General features: G+C 35.5%; 1 protein-coding gene across 7 annotated transcripts in view; it reads left to right on the forward strand.

The window, feature by feature from the left end:
- Positions 1-22176, forward strand: part of kdm4c (lysine (K)-specific demethylase 4C) — a 219702-nt gene extending 197526 nt beyond the window's left edge. For 5 of the 7 annotated variants that reach the window (XM_088608770.1, XM_088609003.1, XM_088608850.1 and 2 more), the window contains 4 exons: positions 5513-5632; positions 13645-13737; positions 18541-18624; positions 19982-22176. In XM_088608770.1, the coding sequence (XP_088464896.1) occupies positions 5513-5632; positions 13645-13737; positions 18541-18624; positions 19982-20158 (474 nt within the window). In that variant the 3' untranslated portion in view covers positions 20159-22176. The remainder of the gene's footprint in view (positions 1-5512; positions 5633-13644; positions 13738-18540; positions 18625-19981) is intronic. The other 2 variants (XM_088609019.1, XM_088609179.1) reach the window with 1 other exon arrangement.
- The last annotated feature ends 444 nt before the right edge of the window (positions 22177-22620 follow it).

Below are 22620 nucleotides of genomic sequence, written 5' to 3' on the forward strand. Positions count from 1 at the left end.
GCACAACACGTGGCTTTCCAAGCAAAGCATGTTAAACCAAATTTACTTTTCCTTTGATCACAATCTTCTGAGACATACCTTGGATTCTGAGAATGATATACCACTGTAGGTGATTGTGCTTCTGGATTCTTGACTGTTCTTAAGTGAACAACAAATAGTTGTTATAAAAATACATCACTTTATTACATTTTGTCATTACCAAGCTGCATTTAATCATAGAGCTTCAGATTAAAGCATGGCTTTTATAACATTTAGTCAGGAATGTATGTACAAAGTACAGCCTTGAAAAAAATCACATAGAGACAAATCTTGATCTAAACTGATGCCCAATAAAAATCCAATAATTTGTTGGGCACATACAGTAGATAGTTATTTACAGGATTTTTGATTGTTTGAATATTTTTTTCCTGTGATAACAAAATATTAAGCTCACATCATGTGATTTAAAAAAAAAACAGACATGTGCTCAGTGCGTGGTATTAATTAAGAATATTTTAATTTTACTATACGTTTCCTCAGCACACATATGGTGGTTTTCTGTTAACTGGTATTTAATGTTGTGAGTGAGTAATAATTTTTGTTATTTTCTGTCTACCTTTTGTAGATGCATATTACATGAAACTAATACATGATTAATGAAATCAGTCTTCTTTTGATAAGTAATGTGATTTTAATCATTAGGAGATTAAGTGCTACAACTAGAAAAGCCAGATGAAATGAAAGCTTGCAGACTATTGGTTCCCCAAGAATTCCCCAAGATTGTCTTTAGGAATCTGAAAGTCAGTTTGGATGCACCACAAGACCTGATAACAGTCATCTAGCTGGCTACACCACTGTCAGCCTTACCTTGCCTCTGCTGTATCAGTTCAAAACTAGGTGATCTTCTTTTTAATTGTAGAATTTCAGTTTTTTCCATAATGTTTTCATTGCATTGGAGTTTTCTCTCCTATGTGATGCCCTTTAATTCCTACACTTCCCATTATAGTGTGTTATTAGGCCAATGAAGGGTGTTAGGTATAATCCTTGAAATGTTGTCATGTAGTTTTAGTATCATGTAGTTTTTGCATCATGTGTAAGCACTGTCGGGTTTTAGTTCAAATAGGTTTTGCATACTTTCCCTCCTTATGCTTATCGATTTCTGCTTCATGCCTTTCCACTCTCTGCTGAAAATGCAATGTCTGCAAAACCCACAGTGGATCTGCATTAATCTCACTTCTCCTTTTCCCTCCTTCTCGCCCTTCACCCTTGGCCAGCCAAAAACACCATCACTTAAGATTGTAGTTCATCTGTCAATTTATACTTTCTTAGATAGAATGAGTGACAGCACTTTTCCTAATTAATTGAATCTCTGTATAGTACTTCAGACTCTCCCACTCTGTGCTCAATTTAAAGCAAACAGCACCCCTCAGTGCAGGTTATTTTAGGTACAGTATTAATTGACCTAAAATGACTGTAGTAATTCTTAATATACTGTATGCCTTGGGTTCAGAAATATAGAATTTTGATTATTTTTCAGAGTTTAGATGTACTTTTTTACTTCTTTTGATTTTACCTCTGAACTTCAGTGCTGTTTGTAAAAGTAATGATAGTCCTCACTCATCAAGTTCAAAAACTTGTGAGCTGCTGTAACATGGTCAATGAGGTCTAATGTTTGCTACAGGCTTGCTGTTCTGCAATTCACAGCAACATAGAAATATAAACCCATCACACTGCAGCCAAATATGTGTTGCTTTACAACACAATTGACTTTGCAATGGTTTATGTCAGAGCTGGCCCTTATCTGTTCTTTATATGGTTTAAGAGAATATAATCTGCTAATGTTTCTGCCCCCACATAGAAAAGTAGACAAACAATTCAATCATTTTCCCACCAACAGGTGGAAACTTGTTCTAAATCTAAAACCTCCAAGTGAGTACAGTTAGTAATTCTGACAGCTGTGTAAGTAAATTATTGATGATTCCTGGCTGTTTTAAGATTATAAAAAAGGACTTGCTCTGAGGCTGTAAACTGTGGGTGGGGATTGCAATACTTATCTCAAAGTTACAGTGTGCTAATGTTAGGAAATAAAATTGTAACTGAATAAACACAAATTTTTTGCATAAAATTTAAAATTAAAATACTGTATATATAAACAGAAAATAAACATTTCTTAAAACAGGAACCACAATCTACAGTACAGTATGTCTTTAAACTGAAAATTTCAGTCTACTCAGATTTGAATGTTAGCTAATTATTTTTTGTTATCTTTCACTCTGGCTTGAAGCCCTATCAGGCTTATGTGCAAGCAGTGCAGATAAGAGCTTATGCAGAGAGGCGGCTGATTTTTAATCATGAACATGGGCAGCTCTGTTCATCAAAGTACCACTGAAGGTGGTTTGCTTAATCTGGTCCTCTTCCAAAAATCACTTGTAATATTTGAGAAACTATGACTGATTTCTTTTAATTCTTTTAATTCTCATGTCAGCATATCAAATGTGTCTACTGGATAACCCATCTTAAAGGAAGAAAAGGGGAACATTCTTGAGACACTTGGAAAACTAAAGTTTTTCAACAATGTTTTGTGTTCTTAATCCAGCCTGTGTAACTTTGACATTCCATTTAAATACAAATTTAAAACAGTGTAGAGCAGTGGTTGGGGTTCTGACTTTGTTACTGGAGGACTAGATTCAAAGCTCAGACGGGGATTTGATTTACCCTTGAGCAAGGTACTTCACTTGAATAATAAATAAATGGTAAAATACGAAGCTATTTAATTGGGCACAAATGTAAGTCTGTTTGGATGAAAGTGTCAGTCAAATAAATTAGTAATAAACTTGGCAACAAATTTAGCTAATATTATGACATTAGCTAAACTGTACACAAAGTGGGGATGCCTTAAAAGTGTATTCAGTTATTCCATGAATACAAAGGCGTAATTAACGGCACAGAATGTCATGTCATGGCTGATGCACTGTATGCTGGAGTAAGCTCATCTGATGTAAAAACACAATTGCCTACTTTATATAGACACAAAGTCCTAGAGAAAAGACAATATGGTTCTAGAAAAGGCATGTTTTTCTTAACTACAGTCACTTGTTGGAGTTCTTTTAACAAACAACGAGTGTAACGGACACATCGAGAGTAGATTGTCAGAAGGTTTTCGATAAATTTCCCCATTTTACAATAATTACAGACAGTAGACAGACATTAACCTGCTGTACAGTACAACATGTTTTACTGATGATATATGATTTAATATAAATCTATCATATAATGTTTGCAATGTGCAATATACAATAGATTTTGTCCCATATGTGCTTGTTGAAATTCAGATAAGTGTTTGATGGACCTTTAAAGTAAGATAGTAATTGTTAGTTGAGGCTATACTGTATATGCAGCAACTGAAGACATTGAGATGACATTGAATTGCTATTACTAAGAGGACTGAGAAGACCACATATCAGAATTACTGATGAGACAACTCTATTGCTCCATAATGGCATTGGGAGTTTTTTGGCAGTAATACAATGACATGTTGAAGAGATGCAATATATGCAAACTACTCAAAATTACAGTTCAGCACCCTGGATAGATCCCATCTGAAGTGTTATCCCTAGGTATAAATCAAGATTTTCTGTGATTGGCTAGATACTGTAGTAGCCTTCTAAAGCCTTTGGCCCTTTAATAGCTGTCAGCATGTAGGAAGAGCTACCACGCTGTGTTGTGGGTGGTGATCGGCCAGGAGTCTTGAAGAAATTATTCCTAAATTAAAGCAGGAGTGTTCATTTGTATTTGCATAAAGTATTAGTCTGTATTCAATCTTTATAAAATTATCAGTATCAGACAAGTGTAAATGATAAAGGATTAATGCCTGTCACAGAAAATATCTGCTTTTCTTAAAATAATGTGATTAAAAATTATATTAAACCTTATTTTTAAGAATGAAAGTACTGAAAGTTTTACTATGGCAAGTCACAAGATATACAGTACGTGAAGCTGCTATTATTTTCTTTGTATACCATGTTTCCTTTTCAAGCTGGTGTGGCATTCGTGCCTGTACAGTACACAAACCTTCCCACTAATGACTGACATTAAAGTTATAAAAGGGATTATTTTAAAGACATTTTTATGATAAACACCATGGCCAAAACCTTTAACTGTTGTGTAAGAAATGTAATTGGGCAATTAATTTATCTCTTTTCTGCTCATTATATTAAATAATATTATTGTATAATTTATCAAATATTATTTTCACCCAATTAAATGAAACTATATTCTTCTTTCATAATCCAGAACCCAGGTTGATGTGTCTTGTTCTGCATCTGCACTGTACAAAGGAAGATGACATCTGTTATCTGAACTACAGTATGTCTAATAGTGTGAAATATCAATTCTAATGAAGCTCAAATAACTTAATTGGGAACACATGGAACTAATGAAACAATCACAATTAAACAACAATTATGATTATGAATGTGGAGCATTATCTGAAAATAGGATGCCAGTTCCATTTCAGAAATATATCTCTGCATCAAACAAGTGTAACATAAATAAATCCTTGACACTTTCACAGAAACATAAATAAAAATGCAATAACAGTCAATGTGCGAAAATGTTTTCAAAAAGCAGATGGTTTTCTCTCTATTTTCTGGATGATATGGGGTGTCTGCTTTGGCTGTCCTGGAGAACTATAGTAAGTGCTGTGAGAGCATTAAACAATACCAAGTACAACTGCTTGCAGCATCTGTCTTGTGTGATCAAAGTATCCCTGCAGTGTCTTTTCCAAAAGGATCACAGTTGTTTGATACGTTATACTGGTATTTCCAGAATCAGAATTTCTTTGCAGACAGCAGCTGCATGTATTCCTTTTTACTATCTTGGGTAAGATCAGATTGTAGGATTTTTCCCAGAAAGATTTTGACATTTAAGGGGAAGCATGTCCTTATTAAGTGATGGAAAGAATGATTAAAGTATTTATTGCACAATAAGGAACAATGAGCCACACTCAAGGACCATCTTAATAGGGTGCAATCAAATTGACAGGTGACTGGAGATTTTGACAGGTGACTGGAGATTTTGACATGTTCCCTTTGGAAGACTTGGCAGCACTGGTTCTCCATACAGTGTAAAATAATCAGTTAAGTATGTGCTGTATTTTTAGGAGGTGTAAAGTGACTCACGTTCGTCCTGTATGGTTTAGCGCAGTTGAAGAATACTATTTTGTTTCTAGACCCTGTTGCTTTTATTTTCTTCATTTTTTCTGGAAGGTTCTGATTGATTTTTAAAAAGAAAAACACAGCACTTCTAACAAAAGAAGCTGGGAAACCAGAAGAAAGTGAAGCTGTCACATCCAGCGCACCGAGTTTCAATGACCTCCAGGGCCAATCTGATTTTTTTCATGTGGTGAATCAAGACGCCGAGCTGAGTTGAGTTGCTGGCCAGCTTGAAGTTGAGGCGGTGTGGCTGTCCTGCTGGGTCGGTTTGTGAGTGGTTTTCACTGTGCTGTTTCCGTTTCCTCTGTCTGTGTCCCCAGAGCAGAGACTGTGTGAGGCTCGGCCCTCCTGAGATTGGTGAAGCTGTACAGGTCAAATGGCCAGATGGGCTGTTTTATGGAGCCAAGTATCTGGGATCTAATACGTCTTACATGTATCAGGTGAGTGCTGCCTTTTCACTCGCTGTCATTACGTGGAAGAAACTGACGTGATTACACGAGTACATGTTGAATCTGAGCAGATGTTTAGGTACTGTATACTCTTCCCAGTATCATAATCAAGTCTTTACATCTCATTGCTCTCCTACTGTCTTATGGATACACACTGTCACGGTGTGCTGTTTCAAATACAATATTTTGGTTATGCAGTATGCCACTCAATGTGCAAAATACTGTACTTCAAAGGGTATGAAAAAACCATAGGTAACATGGGATAAAAAAATGCCCAATTATTACACATTGTTTGAAATTAAAGCTTATGTGAAATGGAGCATTCTGTATGAATTTGATGTCCAAGGGATGTCAAAGCATGGAAATATTCTGTAAGTAATGTATGCTTTCCATAAGCTGATATTTTCCTGTAAGCTTTGCCCCTCTAAATTGGCTTGGCATTTATTTTGAATTTTAGTTGCACGTGTCTGTTTTAAGCTAACCAAATTCATCTGTTGAAGATATTGTTTTGTGAATAATTGTTACATTTTTTGTGGCAATGATGCTCAATTTAAGTACACACTGTGCAAAATTAGCATTCTTGGACTTCAGTAAATTCTAAGGTAAAATGGCTGCTCCACTTTGAATACGGTTATATTTAACGGGTCAGTTTGGACAGTTCAATTAAACTGCAACATTCAGAAGAATCTAGAAATAAACGAAGGCATACAGGTAGGTGTTTTTTTTTAATGTATAAATCAAACAAATTTGATGCAAATATAAATTATTGTATGAAATCTGGGATTTAACAAAATGATCATGTTAAAATGTGCTTTGACAGTTAAAAAAAACTACTGAAGTCACTCTGGAGTGACATTATTTCCAGAAATCCCCTGTTAAATGTTCCCCTGAGAGAAGCTGAAGAGCACAGTGGAGACACGTGGTTGTGGCTGAGAGAGTCAACACTGCTCTTCACAGTGATGGATGAGATTTTCAAATATTAAAACCCCTCTTTAATTATTTATGCATCCATGGTGTGGGAGTGAGGAAAATTCTGCTTGGATTGTCCCTCCTGCGTTTAAGACTTTAAAAAATATTTGTACTGCCTTCTGGGAATCCTGTGGGTGGTTGAGTGTGATGTTTAAGGAAATGTGATTACACAAGTACAGTACATTTTGATAAAGAGGATACAGCTATTACAAGGTTTGCCAATCAGCATTTTCTGTAATGCTTTTTTGTGCACATTCAGCTTATTGTTCTTGTGTAATTAATTCTAATTAAAATATTATTGCTATTTTAAATTATTCACAATATTTTAAAAAATCCTCTGTGTATTCCAAATGATTTGTTAGCAAAAAGTCAGTCAGGCACCAGACAATATGCAGCTTCCTCTAATTCTTACATGGGTGACAGTGAACATCAAGAAAAGCACTGTCTTGCATGTCATTTTAGATATTTACACCACCTGACAAAAGGAAATAAAATGCACTGTATCAGGCAAATCAGTTTATTTCTGTAAGTGGACTGACCCGTTTGCATTTCAATATCTAAGGGTTTGCTAACATGTTAGAACGTCTCTTTAATTCCTTAGGGATGATCTGTTGTGAAAATTGAGCTGCTGTGACTGAAGGTCCTGAAAAGATCTTTAAGAATGATAAATTATTGGTTGTCCAAATTGAATTTGGTCTTGCAGCCGACACTCACTCAGACCTAGAAGGATTAACATATGAGTCATCGCTAAAGTTACTTAGGATTCCTAAATGTGCACTAAATAAAATGACACCAGAGAGTTTAAGAAAGTTCACAGACATTAAGCTGATTGATATAACTGGCTTCATGGAAAGAAGCTTACAGAGTTTGGTCACCATCTTGGATTTTTCAAAAACAAAAAATTGACTGCTTCTGTAAAGAAACCATGGAGGTGAATGGTGTGCTGTACATGGTAGGCTCTGTTGTCTGTCAGGATCGTTCATGACAAGATGCTACTGTACCTGCAAGCCAATAAGATTGAATGTGTAATAATATGCACATATCAGCTTATTTGGAGGAGGTACAGTGTTCCAGACTGCAGGAAACTTAATATAGTCTCTGAGTTTACCTCGATCTACAGTAATGGCTCCTCTCTTCGGGATTCAGAAGTATATTGCATTTTTTTAAATCTTCTACTTCTTTAAAATTTGAAAATTTGATATACAGAACATAATAAAATGTCAAGGTGTCAGAATTGTTTTTTAATAAACAGAGTACTACTTTTTAAACACTACCACAGTCACAGTTTTGCTTTCTTGTTGAGAAATTATTTAAAATCCACATATTTAAAAAAAATAATTTAAAAGTTCCAGCCAGCCTGTGATTTTTTGCACTGACAGTTTGGGATTTGCACTGGGGAACATAAAAGACTGTGGTCCAGAGCAGATTCCCCAGATTAGCCCAGCCAGTTGTTTTGTTCCAGTTAGATCAAGCTGCGGTTTGTTTGAGGCTCTTGTTTATAAGTTCAGACATTTGGAAACGCATAGAAAGGGACATTTTTTTGTCTGAATTGCTTTTCCCACAAAAAAAGGTCAAAATTTTTCTTTGCAATGATTCTTTTTTTCCAATCAAATCCAGTGTTTCCAGGTGGGTGAATTTTCATCATATTGATCTGATTTGATTCCATTTTCCAGTATTTCAATCCAACCTGTGTATTTTTAGCAGTGTGATTTTACTCATAAAATCCCAATAAACCCAATTCACAAAACATCCAAAGGACTACTTCAATATAGCTGTGGCGTAATTCATTGTATTTAACAAAAATTTTGTTATTCATGTGATTACAAGGGTAGGATTGGACTTTATTGCATTTTGTACTTTCTGATTTATGTGTGTCATGATTTGTTGCCAGTGGGAAGTCCTTGCACTGCAAGTGACCTGTTTCAAACTAGAGAGTTAGACACAATACAGACTTTTTAAATGACAAACAAATGGCTGAAATGGTTTATGTAATGAAATGCAAATCACCTGTGCCAATACAGGACAGCTCTTAACAATAAGAGCTGTCCTGTATGAAACACATACCCTTATGTAATACAGACTGTATAAATCACAAACACACATACATGGTGTGATGAGAGCAATCTGGAAATTGTATAGTTACTGTATCTGTTTAGCCCCTAGGCTTACAGAGTCTTTATTTCAGCATTAGGGTTCATAAGCCCTTCCTTTTGCTGGCTGTTATTAACATTATCTTTATATTACATTTTGCTCAGATGCTATTTAGAAAATTCTGTCATAAATAAATGTATTATTAAGTGTGAAAACACCCATCCATTAACAGAAAGATATTTCTGGTAAAGGTTACAGCAGCCTAAAGCCTATCCTTTAAACATAAGATGGGCAGTGCCAGTCTATCACAGGGCATGTGCACACACACATACTGTACAGCATACACAAGCACAATTTAGAGAGACCAATTAGTCCTGCCAGCTTGACTTTGGGAGTTGAGAGGAAACCGGAGCACTTGGAGAAAACTGACACCAACAAGGAGAAAACATATAACATCCACACAGAAGACACCCTAAATCACAGTTCAACCCAGCACGGAAAAGCTGTGAGGCAACAGTGCTTACCACCAAGCCCCACTGTGAAAATATGTATTGTGAAAAACACTGAAGAATTGAACAGTCTTTTTAAGTGCAAATATAGTACAAAAACAGATTTCTAAACCAACTTTCCCATATCAGTTGCTCTGAGTACTCTGGTATTTCCCCTGATTTACTATACTTGTTTTAGTCCTATGCTCTATTGTCAAAACATAAACACAAAACTGTCATTGATTATATTTTCTTCATCATTGCTTTTAATACTGGGGTGTAATAAAGTTTATTTCAGAAACATCCAAGTTCAGGGAAGTTGTCACCACAGTCCCTACCAAGTGTCATGTCATGTGTTGTCATTTGCCAAACCCCTTTAGGCCATACTGTATGGTGTCGCGGGAAGCCGGAGCCTACCCGGCAAGCAACGAGCGCAAGGCAGGGTACACCCTGGACGGGACGCCAGTCCATCTCAGGGCGAGTGCAAGCCAATCATACATGGGGACAATTTGGAGGCCATGGTAAAGGCCGAGGGGGGGAAAATCTGGCCCGGACACTGGGATAACTCCCTACTCTTATCAAGAAATGCCCTGGGATCTTTAATGACCATGGAGAGTCGGGACCTCGGTTTAACGTCTCATCCGAAAGATGGCGCCCACTACAGTATAGTGTCCCCGTCACTATACTGGGGCATTAGGACCCACACGGACCGCTGGTCCCACTAACATACCAACAAGGTGTTACTTAACAAAACAGAAATACTGTATCACCAGAGTAGACCCATTTCCCATGTGAGCCCTGGTCTTGCAGCAGGTTTTCTCATATTAAGACGAGTTGATTGGGTATTTAAGTGTTCTTTCATTTTGGAAATCACAGAGGTTAATTAAGAGTCATATACAGTCGTGATCAAACTACTCCAAATTAATCTAATTTAGGAAGGGATTTCCTAAGTCCTTCTTTAGATGTTATAAGTGAGCATGATAAGCATTGTAAGTACTCCAATTTATGATAAGCATTGTAAGTACTCAAATTTTACATTTGCATTTTATATAAGTGGGTGATGCAGCCTACACTTTTTCACATGGTTTCCAAACCAGAGCCACCTGCACAATAGACAAATGTTTCTGGTTTTGAATTACAATCTAAGAAAAAACATAATTATACATTAGTTTGTCTGGGGAATTTGCACAGTAGTAGTAGTTTTAGTTTAGTAAACATTCAGTTTCTTCCTGTTGCAATATTAAAATCAAGCTTTATCCAAAGCAGTTGTTATATACTGTATACTGTATATATATATTACTATCTTGAATATACAGTATACAGTATTGTATATAGCTCTCTTGAATGTAACAGAATATCTGTGTTATAGCTACAGTATATACTGTACTGTACATATTACTCTCATGAATTGCTCATCAAAATACATAAAAGACAAAATCTTGCATGAATTTGGATGCTTTGGCTGAGTGAAATGGTGGTGGTACACGTAAATGTTGTATTTTCGGTTGTATACAGAAGAATGTACTGTATGAATGCCAGGAACAGTTGAAATATCAATTGGAAAAAATAGGCTGAGGTTTTTCTCATTGAAATTACATAGTAACATGTACAGTATCATCATGTATCATTTGAAGAGAAAAATGAAGATAATTCTACAGAAATAAAAAATTGACATCCTAACATATTAAAGTGAATCTGAGAAAAATAGTTGAAATGTTCTTTTTAGATACCACAGTTGCTTTACTTTGATAATACATTAAGATAATCTTAGATAAGGCTATCTCTGCTTTGTTAGCATACATGGATTATTTTCCCTAATGTCTGTTTTATATAATAGTGAATGCATTGTTTGTGAAATGCATACTTTGTGTTTAAAAAAAGCATTGATTTATGATTTATGATTTAAGTTGAGTCAATTATTTTAGTTGTTGTTCATTTTTCAGAAAATGTTCTGCTTTCAACCTGAACCACAAAAATGGATTAAGAATCTGCACATTTCACAATGACAGACTCAACTTGAACCAGCTTGCGCAAATTGAAACATCTGCTACCAGTGCTAATTGATCAAAAATTCAAATGATCAGTTATGTTTCTGTTCGGAAACATTTGCTATGCAGAAACAGATTGAGATGGACGCATGAGAACACTTTAATTTACTTTTTTTCAGCATAACAAAAACAGAGACTTAAACAAATCCCCAAGAAAATAAAAGTGCTGGGTCTCCCTGAGCAAGCACAAACAGCTTGAACAGGGAGTGATGTGTCTCGGAAAGTTTTACAATATTAACAGCCCAAGTCCCTAGGAGATGGGGATTAGTTTGCAAGGGACTGAACTGCACCTTTCACCGATTTTCCCAGGTCTCTCTGGGATTTAAGTCAAAGGATTGTTCTGGAAGGATCTCACGCATTGTGTCTCAAGTCAACTGGAAGAGTCAATTAATTTAACTGGGGGTTCCTATTTCAGCTGCTTACGGCATTAGCTATCTCTTTTTGTTCTGCAGATGCATCTGTTTTTAGACCAGATGTAAGATGCTATCATACAGTATAATATAAACAAAATTTACATGATACTGTCATTATAATACTGTGCTGAAACAGTGAAAAACAGAAGATAGAAAAAGTCTATTTTCTGAGGAAAATATTTTACCTGCAGAGTTTAGAAAAAAGAAAGTATCAAGGAAATAAGTTCCAAAGTTACAGTCCCTGGAGGCTAAAAGCCCTCTTGGCAGTATGATCCATTCCAACATAGGGAAGCTAAAGGAAAAAAGAATAATTTTGCTCTAGTGAAAAAGGTGGAGTACAAGGTGCTGGTAGCTATTCACTGTATGCAGTTGCCAAGCTATTTATAATTTTATAAGGCAGAAGCAGAGCCTTTAATTTTGTCTCCAGACTGAGTAGGTAGCCAGTACAATGAAAGGAGATGGAAGTCAATTCAGAGCTGACAAGCGAAAGGCCACTGTGTCATACGAACTTAATGATTGGGGAGTATTGCAGTAGACAAGTCCTCCTCAGTGGATGTGCAGCCTAAAGCGACTGCTGACTGACTAAAAGACTTCTACACATGTAGAAGACTGGGACATCTGAATCGTGTTAATAAACTCAAAGAATCTAAGTACAATACTTAGATTTGTCAATGGTCAGTGTTCAAGAGTATCGGTCCATTTCTCTTGTTTTGTTATTCTTTTGTGTTAGTCAGAGTAATTGAAAATAGATCTGTTGCACATACTGTATATGTTCTTAAATAGATAGGTCCATAAAATGCTTTTAAAACCAATTTAATTTCTAACAGAAAAACCCACAATAAAATCTACAATGTCTGTCGCTGGCAGAACATGTCATGTTCTCTACCTTGATAAATATTAGAATACCTTAAGATGAAGTAAAACAGCATCGCCAAGTATCTTTGAAACGTATGGGGACAGGACACGGCATGCTATTGGCAAAAAGTGCCATGCCTTTCATTGGAAACACAGACTAATCACTGCAAAACAAACAGCTTCAGACTTGTGGAGTGCTGCTAATTGTGTTTTACACAAAAAATCCCCTTCATCATCAATATACAGTACAATACTAGCCACTGAATGCTGTATATCCTAATGGTAAACTTAAACCTAGGTGTTGATAATGGCTGGAAGCACACTGGATTTTATTATAACTGCTCACTAGTTTCTAGCATGTTCTATGATTAATTACCAAATATACAGTTTCGATCAAAGGATGCGGTGCTCTCTTTGTACACCTACTGTATATCCAGAGTACAATTAAAGTCTTAGTCAGTTTCAGAAAGTTCTTGACATGGCTTTCAACAGACAGAAGTATTGCCACCCTACTGTACCCTGCTAATGGTGCAGTCTGTGATATTCATATACTAGGCCCTCTGGGGACACAAGCGATAACGACCTCTAGTCTCCTCTTTTCCTGTGAGTCTCCTTCACTGCTTCCGCTCTTATCTGGTATCAGGAATGTTCAGTCCTCATAAAAATACACTGTTGAAACACCCTCAGTGCTTTATAATACCTTAAGTCAAACACATACTGCAAATTATTTAAAGCACTAAGAAGGAAATGACAAGAGTCTACCATGTGTGATGTAATTTCCACAGAGGTGCACATTAAAATGTTTTATCCCCTATTAAAATAAAAAAACTATATGAAAAGCAGATGCAAGAGAAGTGTTGGGTACACATTTACCAAGTGCTTCCTTTCCCAACTTACATGCTGTTTCTAACTGAGATGTGGTAATAATAATGCCTTTCTTAAATTTTGATGTTGCATGTTTTTGGAAATACACATTTAGATTGTTATTCAGAAGGTTCAGCATGATAGCTAGCACCCTCACTAAAAATGGAAGTGATTCTGATGAGTGTATTACGTTAGTTATTTCACATTGGAACATCTCACTCTCAGGTGGAGCTTCTTTCACACTTTGGCCTTTAGCTCTGTTTTGTTTCTTACAGGTGGAATTTGAAGATGGCTCACAGGTTTTAGCAAAACGGGAAGACGTGTACACTCTTGATGAGGAACTTCCCAAAAAAGTAAAAGGACGCCTTGTAAGTAACTTCAGTGGTAAAAAATGCATTGTGCTTATTAGAAAATTAAGGTGGAAAGCAAATTATTTTGTGCACACACTGTAGTATTAGGAATATTTCACAGTTTCCTTGGAGAGCCGATAAGGCATCATATTTATTTCATACAGAACTTCTCTGAACAGTTTATCTAAAGGCAGCCTTTTCCTGGAATTCATAGTATAGTTTTTTTGAAATCAATTACTGTACATCTGTTTTAATTCTTGAATTGTTATCATATGGATATATTTTTACACCCAATGATATTTCTATGTTTTGAGAGATTTACTGCTTTGCGAAAGAAAACAAAGTACATTTTGTACCTTGTGAAATATCAGAAAATACTAAATCTTTACATTCCGTGGCATTGCTATTACACATTACATTGCTATTACAAGTTGCACTATATTCATTGTATATCCAGTCATGCCTCTAGTCTAAACCTGTATATACATACTGTACAGTGCCCTCCAAAATTATTCTGACAGCAAAGTCAAAGTTGTTACTTATACTTTGCAGCCAAGCATAATGATAGTGAGAGTGATATAAAAGAGAAGTGGAATATTCTATAAAGTACATTCATTTTTGGATAATTCCATGCATGAACTTAGAACAAAATATCAGAAAAGAAATCTTACTTTGTATTCACCTCAGTGATTTCAAGTAATCATTAGTATTGGGGACACATTCACCTCAAGGAAATTTCAGAAATTTAAATACGTTGGAGTATCTTGTGTCACTTCATTATATGAGATCAGTTCCATTTTATAGCTGTTCTTACACCTTAGCTAGATACACCTTACAAAATCGATTTTTACCTTGACATGTTACTGTATAGAACTTTGTGGATCACCATTTTTACAGAATCCACAATCCTGAATAAGATCCTGCTGTACATAGCTGGGTCAAACATGGAAGTATACATTTATTTGTTTGCTTTTCAGGTTCATTAAGGGCCTGTATTCTTTTGATTAAATGTCGAAGGGCAAGCATTTTATAGATTTTTTTTTTCACCCACCAACTTAAGCTGTCAGATCTAATCTGTTCATCCAAGCACAGAACTTCTTAAGGCTTCTTTTTTATTTATGTCTCTATGCCCCTACCCAGGAACCATGTTACTATTATAAATAGTAGAATGTCCCTTTAGTGGATTTGTCCTGTTTATTTAAAAATAAATGAGTTTAAAAAGAAAGAAAAAGCAAAGTGAAAAATATTTTGCTACTCTTTTTATACTCTGCATTTGATATTTAATTTAGTTTCACTCATTGGCCATTTTGTAGCAAGGCATTTTGTCACAGTTTTCATAAATGACTAATGTGATGATTAGTTCATTTAAGATGTTAAATTGTTTTCAGTTCTCTGTGTAAGCCTGCTAAATTCCTGAAACCTGTTCTGCCACTAGCCTTGATCATCACCATCTTAGAAAGTCTTCTTAATGGTAACAATAATTGTTTGAGATTTAGAAATTGTCTGTTTTTGTTTGTAAGGAAATCATTTTAGAAAATTCTGAGTGTTCATTCTGACTAATAACTGATTTTGCACATTATAATAAGAAGAAGTACAGTATTAAGATGAGTTGGTAATTTATGAGATAATACCCTTAGCACAATTAAAACATGTAAGCATAGTGGCACTTCTTTGTATCTTTCTCCGAGAAAGACTGCATGATTTATAACAGCTGTTAAGATAGCATTTTACAAAATAACATACCCATCCAATAAAAGTTTTGACTGATTATCTGTGATGCTTTAATCCCAGCAAAATTGAAATCTCTCCACTTTGCGGTGTTTATTGCAGAAATGAATGTTTCTCGTAAGCAGTTCCTACCAGTGAAATAATATTGCATTGCCCCTTTGACATATGCCATTTTTCAAAAACAGCTAATGTCTGCAATATCCCTGTCTTGGTGGAATATGTTGTTTTTTTTTTAAAAAACAAACAGTTCTTTTCAAAGTTGATGAGAAACAATTATGAGTTTACTTGGTACCTTAAGTACATAACACCAGTAATATATATAAAAAATATAGTTTTCAGAGAATGTTTCCTTTTGATAGATATCAGAACATGAAGAAAAGGAACATTTTGTGACATACAGTACAATACCAACATTACCAGGGTATAACTGAGAGAAAGCCAGCTGACCAGCTAAGTTAAGGGGAGCTCACAAAATAAGTCCTGAAGCACACAAATACATTAACATAATATAAAAGGATTAAAATAGTTCTCACAGCAGCTTTTGGCGAGAAATAACATGATTCTTCTTTTTATTCGAAAGGATCCACGTTTTAGAAAACCTGAACTTTTTATTTAAAAAACATTGGGTTTTTTTTCGACTTTAGAACATGCTGTGGTTTTCACCGATCAAAAGTTGTAAAATATGATCTCAAAACTCCTTTCAAAAAGTAAACTATAATATAAAGAATGTTTAATTTTGTCCAAGGAAAACCGTTATTAACATAACTGTCAAAAGGATTAACATTAAAGTGTGTTTAGTAAATAAGCAAATTGAGAAAAATGATTCTAGGATTTTAAGAGCTCTAAAATGTTTTGGAATAGACTAACAAATCATATATCTCTTTCCTGGCAGTTGTACAGGTTTTGGGTCATAATCCTTGTGCTGGAAAGTGCTGTAATCAGTCTGTCTTTCATGCATCTTTCCTGGCATCTTAAAATAGCTTATTGCAAGGGCAAGTGTAATAATTACAGGGGATCCGCCATTGCCTTTAATTGTGTTCTTTTTTGCTAAATAAAAAATATGGAATTCATTATGAAATAAACATTCTTCACGGGAGGAGATGGAGGAGATGGAAATCTTCCAAAGGAAAAGGAAATGTAAAAAGTCCAGGAATCTTTGTTCGATAGCACAGAGACAGCTGCAATTGTTAGAAATTTTACAGCTGAAGATCTACTGAAGAAATTGAAAGATGATAAACTGCAGTCCAAAAAGAAAAAAAAAGCAAAATCCTGACTTAGATAAAATGAAAAGACATACTGGTCCAAATAATTTTTTTAACTAAAATATAACATATGACAGAAAAGAAAATCCAGTAGGTTTTCAACATTTGAGTGTGAACCATAATGAATGGCCAGATTCACATACTGTATAAGCAAGTCCAACCGTATACCTTTGCATAATGTACTACAGCATTGTATACAATATGTATGGTTAAAAGACATAAGTAACCCTCCCTTACATGATAATTAAAGTACTAATGCAGTGGCTTTAAGTTAATTTGATCAACTACCTTACAGTAATCAGTAAATATAAGAAGATGAACCCAGCCTCTGTGATTAGCACTGTAATGGAATGGACATTAATACTTGTCAGTGAGCCTGTGAAGTCCTCTCCAGCCTGTCATTCCCCACCCTGGTGACACAGAAATGGAAGCAGTCGTTACGGAAACAAGACCACGTTAAGATGCGGGTGCTGGGTAGTGTTTTTGGGCAGGGGGCAGGGAGAGGTCCACTCACTAGCAAGATCTGACTCATGATCCTAGTCTCTTGTGCCACTAATGTGAAAGTTGTGTTTAACAGCCTTCAGCTCCGTTTCACCCCACACTGCTCTGTTTTCATCTAAGACGCCCTAGGCCAGCCCAAATCGCGAATAAGCAAATTCACAAACGTTAAATTTGCAGATGTCGAGAGTCTACTGTAAAGAATCTTCCTGTTGAGGATCCAGTTTTAGCTGAACTCTGAAGTTGCAAAAGCACTAAATTACTTTATTTTTGATAAAGCTGATTGGGCACGGGTGATAAGATTTAACCTTTTGAATGCCAGTCTTGGTGAAAAGAAAGAATACATACAGTAAACGAATCAATATGCGTTGCTCATCTAGGGAACAAGGGAAGCGAAGTCATTTTTAGAGAGGTTATGTATATACTGTACTGTACTTCAGCAAGTGTGACACACACGTGCAGAATTATCTGCTAATTGCGATATGCAACAGATCAGTCAATGGAATCACATGTGGCTTGTATCGCAATGGCTTTCTTATGAGATGAGAATGTGACCGTTGTGCCCCGAATAATCAACTCGACAGACTCGAGCCACATTGGACATTCGTGGGATGAGCTGGGATGATGTGCATTTAGGGGTCAGTGACCATTGCACAGGTGTATGCTTGTTCAGCCTCAATGAGAGGAAGGGGCTGTACTCCCACAACACAGAACTTGTAGCATGATACCAACACGAGCCACAGATGTTAAGCTTGTATTACTTTCAGAGGTGGCCACTATAAATATATATTACAACATATGCTTTCAGTAGTGACCAATATATACTGTAAAGATTCTTTTTGGTCTTAAAACAGAGGAATTGTCTAAGGCTTGGTTTGAATTACTGAACGTGTAAAACTCAGAGGTCACAAGGTGCCTGGTCCACATTTCCTTTGAGGGAGAACTGAAAATCCTTCATTTGAAATATGTGGTTCATATCACAGGTAATTTGTTCCTGCCTGCAAAGTGCTGCAATAAATTATAATATGACAGTGACGTGGTGCTGTTAAAGCAAGTTCTTTTTGAGGGTATTTATAAAAATAAGACACACCATAACTTATGGGCTGGACAATTAAGTGGTAATATATTTCATAGTATGATTTAGTTCCAGACCCAAACTAAGGAAAGAAATTGCATTTTACAAATTATTTTCCCACTAAAATCTGATAAATGTCCTTTGACATTTAGATTATAAATTATGTAACTACTGTAATAGTAAGAATAATAAATTATGTAAATAAGTCCAAAAGCATCATTTACTGTTTTTGATTTTAGCCATTTTCTAATAAATCAGGTTCACACATTGGGAAACATTTCAAAGCAGCTGAAGTTTAAGTGGAGTATACAATCGAGGGGACCAGAAGGGGCCCAGAATGGGGTAAATATAACCAGAAACCACCACAGAACGTTCACAGTTCCTTTGAATAACTTTAGTTCATTCTAAAACAAAACAGATCAGTTCTTTCACACCTTCATCGAGGCTTTGTAACACCAAAGTAACAACTGTAGATTGTAGATATTTGTGAAAAAAATTCAATGACTCTGATATGGGTTGACTGAAATTTGACAAATTCACATAACCATCCACAAAACACACAAGTCACACCGTTGAATCAAAATGCAACAAATCTAACTGCAGATTACGAATTGAGCAGTGGAGGGCTGTTTGCATGAGGTATGCGAAAGAAGCCTCTTGCAAACACAGAGCTGCCATCAAGTACTGGGGATTTTTAATTTCCTATTTATGAGGATCAAATGATTGATTTAATGTGGCCAAAGGTTATTTAGCAAATAATTACAGTACTTCATCAATTTCATAATTCAATACCTTTACAACTTAAAACGGGAAGATCTGTAATTAATGTTGCTTTCTCTTCTTTGAATTCTTTCCAGAGCTTCACAATCCTTTCTGTAATCAAATGATGAAAACTAAACGCAATAGTTCTTACTAGTGTACTGTTTAGTTTTATGGAAGAGACTGGGAAACATGACAAGTATGAGCACTTTGTTGCAAGAGAATTAACATCAGCAATATTACAAGCTTAAGAACTTTTAATTTACTCTATCCTTTTTGTTCATTTTAAAGAAGAGAAATGTTTTGAATCTGGGGATACAGTACATCCAATCTGCTATTCTAAGATGGTGCATTGCTTCATTTACCACGAATGCCCTCATACAGTATATTACAAAGTATTTTTTCTAAAACATATTTTAACTAGATGCAAAATGCAAGTGAACAATACACTTTTGTATTCTTTCTTTCTACAGGTAGTACACACATGATTAAATTCTGCAGATATTAGTGGACTTACAACATACAGTACAATGGCTTCTTTAGAAACTACAAACAGGCACTGTGACCTATTTAATTATTTTTATATTGATAGACTATATATATCTTTAATGATAAGGTAATTTAATGCTTTCATTTTTCTATATGGTAAAAAAGAGTACACATTCAAGTTGTTTAACAAAAATGTAAAATGTTAACCTAGTTTGTACAGTATTTTAATGGTATTTTAATTCAGTTGTCTGTATCTTATGATTGGCCACTGCCTTCAGTACCATGGCATACAGTGAAGTGTCTCTACTCCACGGTACTGAAGATATGTTCACACTACAGTTCATGTACCATGGTACTGAAACAGTTGCATGTTTCACAGATTCTTGTTTAATTGATGTGGGCACAGTTTATTAATTGGGGCCTTTGATCTCAACCTCTGATCTTCTTACAGTCCACAGCATCCAGTATGCGGTTCCAGGATACCTTCTCTGGACCAGACGTGATTCAGGGAGAGAGGAAGAGGCAAAGAGTTCCAAACTCCAGGTTTAAGAATGACTATGTGGCTGACCTGGGTTGCCGTACCTTCCTAAAGGGCACCTGTGAACAAAAGAGTGGAAAAGGGAAGTAAATACGCACCCTACAAACACAAAGGAAAAGAGCGAATGCACTTAACCGAGGAGCCAGAGGGGTTTTGCATAAACACTGGGCTGTGTTTTTCAGGAAGAGGATAGTGCAGTGCATCTTGTGTACACGGATGAGCCCATGCTTTCATATTTGTCAGGGATGAAAATATACATCTATATTTGTGTTTCATAATCTTTTTTTACGCAATAGTGATAAGATTGAAACAAAAAGTGTTCTGTTTTTTGAATATTTCAAGCATTTCCAGGAATTTTCTAAGGTGACTAGCTTTTGACCTTTCTCTAAGGCGCTTGTTTTTTGAATGTTCATTTACTACTTGTAAGGTAATAGATTTTCTAATATATTGAAAGGAGGTTTGTAGTTCTCTGTCCAGCACGTTTAGCATTTCTCACTACTGTTTTTCTTTTTGTTTGAGAAAGTAATGACATTTGTAAGGATTTGCTCTGTTGGGCAAAACACATCACCAGATTTATATATTAATAATCCTCTTTTGTAATAATTTATTTGGTCTTCCTGTTCATAGGTTTTGTGACTAACAGACATATGATTAAAATTCTGTTTTTCCTTTTACTCCTGTGTGTTCTGTTATATGATCAGCTCTGTTTGACTAACTATACAGTACGTTAGGTACAGTATATACTGTATCAGTAACTGCATATAATTCTTCAGTATTCTTGGACTTTTAAAAAAATTGTTTTTTTTTCCCCATCTTTCATCAGTCACCAGTTTGGATAATCCTGGCACACTGAAGGTACTAATTTTCTTGTTTGTAATTCAAGTTCAGTTCAACTTAGTTTGATATCTTGGGTCTTGATCAGCATGCATGCGAACAGCACATTTTAGAACGCAAGGCCTGGCTATAGTTCCCTGGGAAGTGAAATGGCTGTAAGGGTAACTCAGAATTATTCATTCTGTTTTTTTTTCTTAGGCATAGACTACAAAAACTAACCTTAAAGGCAGAACAAATTTAACAATGTTTTGTTCTTTCAGTAATGGTCTAAAGAGGAAAGGAAAAATGATAAATTCTGGCTCGCTAAAACTCAAGAGAACGTTCAAATGCAAAAACATGGAAGTTAACTTTTGCCGGGTTAACTGTTCATGGTGTCAGCCTGGGCACTTCCTGTCCAATGCTTGGCAATACTGCTCCTCTGTATTGTGCGGAGAAGATTAACAATCCTGTTCTGCATAAGTGTAGCCCACTTATAATGTGGTATATGTAGGATAAGCCACCCACAGACCTCAACCCACGAGCCAGTAGTCTTGGCAAGCTTATTGCCTGTGATTGGTTTGAGAATATCTGGTGATTGGTCACCAAGACTCTCCTGTGGCCTGACCAAACTCCAACCCTTTCATGCATTAAAGGGGAATTTCATGTCCTGATCCAAATCATAATTTTATATTCTCCTAAGAATTCAAATTCTCCGGAGGTCTCCACTATTTTATTTTTTCTTAAGGTTATCTGATTCATGGTGATCCTATTTGAAATTAAATTATGGGTAATGTTGAAATCCTAAATCTGAACCTGTACATGCAGTTCAATACATAAATATACCCACTAAAAAGGATAAATAAACTGAACCCGATAAGGGTTGTCTAGATTTTTATTTTTTTTAGGTGATGTTTTTATATTTAGAACTGTAATAATCATGTTTTGAGTTACTGTGAAGCAAACAATTTAACCCCTTGTTATTTTATGTGCTGTACATACAGTAGTCTCATCTTTGGAATTGGTTCCAAATTCTTCCCTTAAAAAGCTTCTAAAATTCTGCTTGTCCACTTATTGTCTGTTATTTTAAACACTGTTCAGTATGTTCTAGTAAACTCTTTTGTTTTGCACTACATTTCTCCATTTTAATTAGTTGTTTGACTTTTAACCCATGGATTATGCACTTTTGTGATTACATTGAATTCCTTTCCTTTTGTTCCTTGTTTTTTTATTTTTGATGGTCTTTCTTTGTATGGATAATTAAAATGCTAAAGTATTAAATTATTTTTATTAGCTTACATGTGTGTTTTAATGTTTCTTTTTCATTATGCAATTTCACATACAGTATACCCACCTCACGGATTGACTGAAGCTGAAGAGTTTAAGTGTTTAACAATAAATTCCAGGTGGTGCATCTCATCTCATCGTTCCACAATTAAATCCGTGTGGAAATTTCAATAACTTACATACACATATATATCTAAAACAGATTTATTTTCTGTTTTAAATTTGAGTTACAGTATGTACTTCCAGGCTAAGTGATTGTCCACCTATGATCTGGTTACTATGCGGTGGCACACAATTGGTTGAAAAAGTGAACTTGAACTTGAACTTGAACTTTATTGCCATATGTAACCGGTACTGGTACAATGGAATTCTTACTTACAGAAAGTCTCTCGATTGTAAAACAAGTGTAAAAAACAAAACAAAGCGCAAACAGTGCATCAAGACAATATACAAAC

This window comes from Lepisosteus platostomus, chromosome 1 (assembly GCF_059453375.1).
Source record: "Lepisosteus platostomus isolate fLepPlt1 chromosome 1, fLepPlt1.hap1, whole genome shotgun sequence".
Lineage (NCBI taxonomy): Eukaryota > Metazoa > Chordata > Actinopteri > Semionotiformes > Lepisosteidae > Lepisosteus > Lepisosteus platostomus.